Below are 10,011 nucleotides of genomic sequence, written 5' to 3'. Positions count from 1 at the left end.
CAGCTTGCCACCAATCACTTGTATCGTTCCCAACATTCATATAAAGATTCTCCCATATTTTGCTTCATCCCGCAAATCTCCTTACGAATTTGAGTAGCCTTTGATGCTGGAAAATATCTCTCTAAAAAGAGTTTCTTCAACCCATTCCATGTTGTGACACTTCTGGAGGGCAAGTAATACAACCAATCCTTAGCACTATCCGCCAAAGAGAATCGGAAAACTTTCAACATTGCACCATCCGCATCAGTATCCGCTGGAAGCATGGCCGTGACAATGGTGTGGAAGTCCATAATATACTTGTTTGGGTCTTCATTCACCATGCCATAGAACTTTGGTAATTCTCTAAGCAACCCCGGATTGATCTCAAAAGTAGAGTTTGTTTGAATACACCATTGCTGTGTATCCAGCTTGTGAGAAGCCAAGTCCTTGAGTGTACGATTTGCATCACCCATTGCTTATTCTTTTTCTTCAAAAGGTGGTCTTGTTCAACCGGAACCTCTTGTTCTTCTTCTAGTTGCAACTCTTCTTCCACTTCTAACTCTTGTTCTTCCGTCGTGTCTTGATTTGGTTGGAGTATTGTGCCTCTTCGAGTAGCTATCCCGCACCTTGGATAGTTCCAATCTTTAAAAGCCAGGGATTAGGTACCTGAAAAACAATTCTCACAAACAAGTAAGAAAAACGAAACAAGAAACAAAAAGCAAATACGGAAGCAGAAATGATGATAAGAAACTAAAAACTTAATAACTAGTCGTATGCCTCCCCGGCAACGGCGCCAAAATTTTGATCGTTGTCGTATGCGTCAAAAATAAATTCACTTTCCTAAAGTATATGATAAGAAAGAGTTCGTTTCCACAGAGAGCCGATTGTAGCTATTAAGTATTCAATTTCCTAAGTAACCAATTAGGGGATTTCTGATTTTATAAAGCAATATGAATTAAATTAAAAGCAAAGTAAAAAGTAGAATGTAATCAATGAGAGAAAGATATTGGTCAAGGAGTTCATCTTCTATCTTAAACAAGTTCTTTCATACATGATTAGAATTACAATTTAATCTCTTTTATTATCAAAAGTCTAGAGAATCAAGAGAGCAAGATAATCTATTAATTTCCTAAGTTCATCAACATACACATTAGAGCTGCGTATGTGAATTCTACCTAAAGAATAACCTAACGCCTTGCGCTAATTAAGTTCAATTCCCATGAGCATTAAGTTTTGGAAATAGGCTAATCAATGCAACTGTCATACATTGTGCATGACAATTCGGACAAAGGTCAATCTCTACATATGATTACAAGAGTGTATCACTACAAACCGTAATCATATCATGCTCTTGTATTCGGGGTTATCGCTTGATGAAAAACCCTAAAATAGTTATGGACAAGGATGCAAGTTCAATTAATTGGCCACTTAACTAACCAAACATCTAAATCCTATCACAATACATCAATCATGTGATTATTAAAACAATAGAGATTTGAACGATAATCAAGAGAGAAAACTAATGCATTAATCAAGCACAAGTTGTAGATATAGGACTACGTCCTTAACCAATAATATAAGATTTAGCTACTCATAGCTATGGAGTTCATCATACTCAATAATCAAATAAAGAAGATGAAAAATAAATACGAAAGCAAACCCTAGTTGTGTAATCAAAAGTGGCTATCTCCTTAGCTTCAAATAGAATACGTCATCTTAAAAGTTGTAGAAGTCTTCTCTTTTATAGCTCCTCTTGTTCCAAAATTAGGTCCAAGTCTTCAAAGTCCATTAGATGAAAATCCACGTGGTCCAAAAGTGAGAAAAAACCATGTAAAAACTCTGCCAAATCGTCGTCGGAAATGGCCGGAAGTTGGACGGAAAAGGGTCTCAGGTGACCGTCAAAGTCCGCCCGGTCACCGGTCAAACGGATCAACTCGGTCAAGGTCAGACGGGTCAACTCGATTACAGTCAGACCGACTCAGAGGCTGAGTCAAACAACTCAGCTGAGTCAGAGTCTAACTGGTCTGACTTGTCAGGCCATAGTCTTGCACTGGCCATATCTTCTGATGCACAATCATTGTGCATAATAGCTCCTTAGCCAGCCATCTTGGTTGTGTATAACTTTGCTGCCATCTTGGCTCTTCCATTCTCAGTTAAACTCAAAATTGACAAAAACCCATTCATCTGAACTCATCTCCCACATCCACTGGTACATCACCTTGCTGCTTGAATTCATCATCAACTTCCTACAAATTGGTCTCAATTCCTTCACCACAGTAAACCCATTTCCAAAATCAACAGCAAACCCCCAACATTTCCATCTCAAATTCAACCAATTTCTCTTCTGCTCTTCTCGATTCCATGTACAGCTGCAATAATTTCTCAATCTCTCATCAAGAACCCTCACCCATCTTTCGATTTCAGACTCATTTCCATCTCTGATTTAGCCACAAATTCATCACAGATTCAATCAATTTCTCTGCATCTCGACTCGTCTCTTTCGAGAACAACAGCAGCAGTGGCTGCTTTCTTTTTTCGATTTCAGCTGCTAATGATTTGGGGAGAGAAATGTTAGGGTTGGGATATAGAAGATGGATTTGGATCTGGGTAATATGGGCCAGATTCAGACACCCCAGTACTTTAGATAAGGGTCACCCAGATGATAACCCCTTAACCTCGGCTCGAGTGTATTTAGTACTCCTCCAAATAGAGTTGCCCCTTAACTTTAACTGGGCTCCAGATAGTGTTCGCCAAGGGATGACAACTATGCTCTTTTGCTCAAATCGGGTGAACGCTCTTTTCTTCTCTTGAATTCTTCCACCAACAGCAGCCGTCTCTTACTTCTCATATCCACTTCTTCTCTACAATTTCTCTTCATCACTAAAGAAGTCGTGCTTTTCAGACATAAATTTGCATCACTAAAGCCGACATGCTTTTCAGACAAAAATTAAGAAATAGAAGCAAATAATGAGAAATAGTTTGTCTCCAACAGCATTTGCATCTTTTTGTTCCAAATGACTCCAAAGTACCTAAATACTCAAAAAAAAAACATAAGATACATAATTTACAAGAAAACTTAGCAAAGAAAGCATAAATACTAGATATAAAATTAGGTGTTTTAGACACCTATCAAATTCCTCCACACTTAGACTTTGCTAGTCCTCGAGCAAATCAAACAAAATAATTGTAAGACATACATACAACTCCGTGTCGCTGAGGATACGGTTACTCTTAGCATGAATAACAGGCCTTTGAACCTCTAGGTGTCCCTAGTGGACGAGTTATAGTCTCGTGAAGGTTTACAAGAGGTGTACCTACAAAACCTTTTCTTCCAAATTCCAACTACCTGTGAAAAGTCTATAAGTGACAATAAACATTTTGTACTTGGCATACTATCAATGATCACAAGAGGAAGTACCCACTTTCAAATCCAATTCATAAATTAGTAGTAAAGCTTTATCAGAAAGTTAACACAACCACAATACTCGGAATCGAATCAACCACAATCACATGAAAAGATTAAGAAGATGGATATAGAAAGTAGATGGTGGCGAACTGTTGACTAAGGTGAACGGTGTTTCCCATATCTGTCTGAAGGTCACTGCCAAAACAAACCTAAAAACCCAATTGGATTGAGCTACTGGTCCGAATACTAATATCAACACAGCTGGCATATACAAGGGAACCAGCGGTCGACAAACTTAATTTTAGATCAATTCACTGGCATATACAAGGGAACCAACGATTGATTTTATTAAACACAATAATAATTTTTTTTTTTTTTTATAAACATCATGATTGGATCTTGTGGATCCAAGCGCATGTTTCTTGTCAGCAGATTACATGATAGTTCCCTTGGATCCTGCACTCCACGCTTGCTTAGGCGACGGAGACAGGAAGAACACACACATAATGCTTTATCAAATTCATTGTCGTTCACTTAAGCTACAGTTATGAACCAAAAGAAAATATCAAATTCATTGTCGTTCATTGAAGTCGTGATCAACACAACAAGAGGTCGCTATCTAATAAATACTAACCCAAAAACAAAATACTGATTGAAAAGCTCTTGAAAAATACTAGTACTACATGCAAAGGAGTTTCTATTTTGTCTTTGTAAAGTTAGTAGGAATTTCATTTTCGGGAGAGATCGCATTCACACGTTAGTTTTGATATGGGTACGTGGAAGATTTATGTACCGGAAATGTTAACAGTGATTAAACAAGTCCAAGGACGTAATCAACAAATGATGAGTCCAAAATTCTTGAACGAATTGAATTTGCTTGAAGCTACTGTGTGCTTTAACATTTAAACAAAATCATCTTCAAAAGTCATTAGATCTCTCCATTACTTTGCGGCTAGGCTGCCGATGTTGAATGTCATTTGAACAAGTCAGACTCAGCGTGCGCATCATTCTTTGCATGTATGACAATTTATCAATTCACTAGAGAAGTTTCAGTCTATTTTGTATCATTCTGAGAAGAAAAATGGTAAACTCAAACAAGTCATTTACGTGAAAGCTCCTGCATCAGATTTTCAATGTAGTGAATTTGTGGGCGTTTAAAAACATTATACTATTTACAGTGGTCGACAATATACATAGCATAAATTCCACAAGATTATCCATACAGATTATATAAAAAAACATTTGAAACCATGATCCTGAATTAAACAAAGTCACGTTATTCTTTATGCCCCCACTGAAATTTGATCTAGTGGCTTGATCCTTGAACAGGCAAGAAAAATTGCTTGCAATCTTATCTGTCTCCTTGTCTTGTGTACATTATGACGACCGCTTCCATATCCACACGGACAATACATACATTATCTCCAATAATTTTCAAGCATGCCCATTTGACAAAAGAAACTTCGATAACATAATGTTACCCCATGCTGTCACCGTTCACATCTAGCTTCTTGGTGCAGAGCTCTTTGGCACCGTGAAACCGATTTTAAACCTTTTGGCCAGAACATGGTTGTTGCATAAGTTATCAAATTTCATGAAAAATATAAAATCAAGTGAAATCCCAAACCTATTTATTATGGGTAGGAAAATATAAAATCAAGTGAAATCCCAAACCTATTTATCATGGGTAGGAACAATACAGCCGTCAAAAGGGATTTGTATACATACTGTTTTGTCCAACCGGGGACGATTTTTTGGGGGGAAATAAACGTTTGGTACTTTTTTAGACGGTCTCAAGTCTGCTTGGTCCTTTGGGAAAACGCGCTTTATGTTTGGTCCATAATTATTTTAAAATATAAAACGGACAAAAATATTCATCTGTGTTAATTCCTACTTATATTCGTACAGGAGTTCATTCTGTTTGATGAACTAGGAGTTCATTCTTTCAAATGAACACCTAATAAAACCAAACTAAATCACTTATAAAACAGAGTTCATTCTGTGAAATGAACACAACGCAAAACTTTATTATTTTGACAAAAAAAAAACATAGTTCATTCTTTCAAATGAATACACAACAAGAACAAACCAAATTCAAACTAAAATAGAGTTCGTTCTAATTAAAATGAACACATAACAAAAAATTTGTTATTATGAATAAAAACCAGAGTTCATTCTTTCAAATGAACAACTAATCAAAACAAACTAAATCAAGACTAGGATAGAGTTCATTCTTAAAAATGAATACATAACAAAAAACAGAGTTCATTCTTTCGAATGAACACATAACAAAAATTATGTTATTATGAATAAAAAATAGAGTTCATTCTTTCAAATGAATACCTATACCTAATCAAAACAAACTAAATCAAGACTAGAATAGAGTTCATTCTTAAAAATGAATACATAACAAAAACAGAGTTCATTCTTTCGAATGAACACATAATATAACATTCATTATTATGAAGAAAAACAAGAGTTCATTTTCCGAATGAACACCTAATAAAAAATACAGATCTACAAATTCATCATCTTCATCGTCTTCAACAACAAACAGAGAAGAAGAATACAGATCTACAAATTCATCATCTTCGACGTCTTCAACATCATCTTTATAAGCAGCAACATCAAACAGAGAAAGAAAAACACACAAATCTTCATCTCAAATCTTCGTCTTCATCATCTTTATATGATTCAACAGAAAGAAATCTCATCGTCTTCCATAATCAACCTTCATCATCTTCATAAAACCACATCAACAACAACATTAACAAAAAGAAATCTCATTGTCTTCCATAATCAACCTTTTTTTTTGATACGCTAGACGCATCTAGCAACTAAGAACTTACTCTTCTAACTCGACGCGAATAGGCTCTACCAGCACTATCCTCAAGAAAATGACAATTTATTACATCAAGTGCAGTATGAAACCACTGACCCTCAAGAACCCTCTTACCAGCCACTCCATTTACTTCTCTGTATTGGTGGGTGAAAACAATACTTTTGAACTTAGTCTTCAGTGAGTTTATATCTTCAATAAGCCTTTGCAATCTCCATGGTGGCTTGATCTTTGGATCACAAAGTTGAATGGTATAAGTGGATCACTTTCGACCTTCAACTTTTGAATACCCAAAGCAACAACAATTTTGAGACCGTCACGAACATCCCATACCTCAGCATCATTATTCCCATTGAAGTATATGTGTTTGCAATAACAGGCTACAAATCTCCCATCATTAGCTCTAATAACTCCTCCAGTCCCTGCAATAACACCACCAGCGGAAGCACCATCAATGTTTATTTTATGAAAACCATTACTAGGGAACCTCCAAGGGATGTTAATTTCCTCATAACCATGAGTATCTCCTTCCATGCCGTTAACAACATAATAATACTCCCTGGCACACCTTAAAGCCCTCGCAAGAACTTCCTGGGCATGAAATTTTTCTTGTTCAAACACAAACTTGTTCCTGGCAATCCAAGTACTCCAAAGCAAAAAAGGAAATATAAAACACCATTTTATACCTCCTATTCTACCTTTAAATGAACACACGGATTTAAATGAGGACTGGGACAAAGTAACATTTACTGGTCTAAAACCAATCCAACTCAAACATTTACTCCGCACAGGCCAAACAGCGCTGCAATTAAAGAAAAGATGATAGGTGGTTTCAAAATCCTGATCACAAAGTAAACACCCTGGATGATTACACATACCTTTCCTGTAAAGAGACTCATGCAAATTAAGTTTATTGTGACACAGTTGACACAGAAAGAATTTAATCTTATGTGGGCATTTAAGCTTTCACAAATACTTCCAGTCTGGATTCCTGGCAGGAAAAGAAGGGGTTTTGGAGTTCAAATAATGATAAGCATCTCTAACACTCACCGCACCGTCACTACTACCAGCCCAAATAAGCATGTCCTTAGTATTTTCACAAACAGTCAATGGAATTGACTTGATTTGCTCAAACATCTGGGAAGACACCAAGTTCTCAATCTTACTTAAATCCCAATCATTAGAGTTAGTATCAATAATGTCACTAACTCTGATGTTTGGATTAAAAACATTACTCAAATCGACTATAGCAGAGATGGGTAAGTTTCCAATCCAAGAATCATCCCAAAGGTTCACATCCTTACCATTACCAATACTCCACCTTAGACTCTCTCTAATAGAATTCTTACCTTTAATGATGCTTTTCCAACTGGTTGAGCTACCATTGCTAGTTGTAGAAGACCAGAAATCACCTTCCTTAACATATTTGGCCTGCAACAATCTAGACACAATAGTTGTGGGGTTATCAAAAATCCTTCAGGCCATTTTAGCTAATAAAGCCAAGTTATTAGTCTCCAAATCCCTCAAGACGATACCACCATGCTCAATGGGACTGCAAGCATTTTAGTACTTTCTTTATCACCACCCCACAGAAAATCCCTCTTATATCTGTTTAGCTTATTATATAAGCCTTTTGGTAACTTTAACAAGGACATGACATAATTAGTTACAGGGTCCAAAACAGATTTAAGTAGTGTTATTCTACCAGCAATATTTAGGTCCCTAGCTTTCCAACCATGCAGCCTATTTTCAATCTTTTCAACGATCTCTAAATAAGTTTTCGCACTAATCCTACCCCACTGCATATGAATTCCCAAATATTTCCCTGGGTTAGTGGCCACTTGAACATTAAGAGCTCTAGCCATACCTTTAGTGAAACTCCTACCCAAATTAGAAGAAGTAATAAGGGTGAATTTGGTCTTACTTATAATCTGGCCAGACCACCTACAAAACTTATCCAAAATCTTCCTAAGATTACAAGCATTTTTGTAGTTGGCCTTCACAAAAATGACATTATCATCAGCATATAACGAATGGGTAATTTTAGGAGCACCTCTAGATATAGCAAACCCATCAATAGACTTATTATTGATACCCCGTTGGATTAACCTTGACAAAGCTTCAAGACACAAAATAAAGATAAAAGGGGACAAAGAGTCCCCTTGTCTAATCCCATTTGAAGGTTGAAAGCTTATACTCGGAGATCCATTAACAAGTACCTGAAAAGAAACAGTCTCAATATTTTTCATCACCCAATTGATGTATCTCGAATCAATACCAATACTAGAAAGGACTTGATGAATGAAAGACCAATTAAGCCTATGATAAGCTTTGTCAAAATCAAGCTTCAAGGCCATCCAACCCTTAGCACCTTTTTTGTTTTTGAAAGAATGAAAATTTCATTACAAATAACAGCAGAATCAAAAATCGATCTACCAAAAACAAAAGCATGCTGATTGACCGAAATCAACTTATCAAGAAGAGGCCTAATTATGTTCACTAGAATTTTAGTGATAATCTTCATAGAGAAATTGCACAAACTAATTGGTCTATACACCTTAATGGAGACGGGGCTAGATCTTTAGGAATCAAAGCAATGAAAGTCTTATTAAGACTTGGGTCCAGCTGACCAGTTTGAAATAAATCTTTCACAAGACCAATAACATTTTTACTTACCTCCTTCCAGTACCTTATGAAGAACAGACCTTGTAATCCGTCGGGACCCGACGCCTTTAGGGATTCAAGTTGCTTCACAACTAGCTTAATTTCTTCCACAGAAACATCTTTAACCGGAGTTAAATTATCCTCATGAGCTATCACATTAGGAAACAACTGACCAATTTCCTGACAATCTAAATCATTAGTAGATGAATTAAATAACTCATTAAAATGACTCATAACGTGTTGTTCGATGTCCTTGATATTATCCAACCATCTTCCTTCACTATCCTTGATTCTAATGATAGAGTTCTTAGATCTTCTAACAATCGTAGAAGTATGAAAGAATTTGGTATTAAGGTCACCCTCCCTCAGCCACCTAACTCTAGACTTTTGTTTCCAAAACATTTCCTCCATTTTAAGAAGTCTTAAATATTCAATTAAACAATCTGTCATATAACTTTTGTGCTCAAGGGAAGGATTTAAACCGAAAGTATTTTGGGCGAGCACGAGGTTTTGGTGCGCCATCCCGATTTGGGAATCCAGCGAACCAAAAACAGACTTGTTCCATTTTTTAGACTCCGATTGAAGTTTCTCAACACTGTTGCGAAACTGGGCTGAGTTACTAGCATACTCATTATTATTCCAAACCTTTTTGACCACATCTCTATATCTAGGATCCTCGGTCCATATGGCTTCTAACCTAAATGGTCTGGGTCTAAACATATGCTTAGGGTCAAGGTCAATCAAAATAGCCCTATGGTTAGAATTCTAATAGGGAAGATGAATTACCTGGGATTTATCAAATCTGGAGCACTACTGTGAGTTAGCAAGAACTCTGTCAAACCGCTCCTTGATATTAGCCAAACCACTTCTCTTCATCGTGTGCAAATAACAGCAGCAGAAAAGAAGAAAAAAAAAAGAGAAAAAGTATATCTAAAACTAAAGAAAAGAGAAAAAGTGAATCTGAAAATAAGATATTTTCTTCCACTATAAAAGGAAAATTACATCGTCCATGACATCATCCTGCGTGAGTATTATCCACCTTAGGACCAACAATAATATCTAGGACCAAACAACAATATATATTTTAAAAAAGGACCAAACAGACAGTTGACTCAACTGGACC

The 10,011-nt window shown here is 36.4% G+C and overlaps 1 protein-coding gene across 1 annotated transcript; it reads right to left on the bottom strand.

Annotated features, from left to right (window-relative positions):
- Positions 1–5,932: 5,932 nt before the first annotated feature.
- LOC113273634 lies at positions 5,933–9,242 on the bottom strand. The gene is made up of 2 exons (XM_026523286.1): positions 8,901–9,242; positions 5,933–8,443 (listed from the first exon to the last, which is right to left on the bottom strand). The coding sequence occupies exons 1-2, from the start codon at positions 9,120–9,122 to the stop codon at positions 7,748–7,750; spliced, it is 918 nt and encodes a 305-aa protein (XP_026379071.1). The 5' UTR covers positions 9,123–9,242; the 3' UTR covers positions 5,933–7,747.
- Positions 9,243–10,011: the final 769 nt, after the last annotated feature.

Source organism: Papaver somniferum, chromosome 4 (genome assembly GCF_003573695.1).
Source record: "Papaver somniferum cultivar HN1 chromosome 4, ASM357369v1, whole genome shotgun sequence".
Lineage (NCBI taxonomy): Eukaryota > Viridiplantae > Streptophyta > Magnoliopsida > Ranunculales > Papaveraceae > Papaver > Papaver somniferum.
This window is presented reverse-complemented; position numbering and strand designations above follow the sequence as displayed.

What these genes read in the sequence shown, in the direction of transcription:
- LOC113273634 (XM_026523286.1), bottom strand. Translation starts at nt 9,122, where the DNA reads ATGAGTCATTTTAATGAGTTATTTAATTCATCTACTAATGATTTAGAT. An exon ending in TCATAAGGTACTGGAAGGAG is followed by an intron (nt 8,444 to 8,900) that starts GTAAGTAAAAAT and finishes GTTTCTTTTCAG; the next exon opens with GTACTTGTTAATGGATCTCC.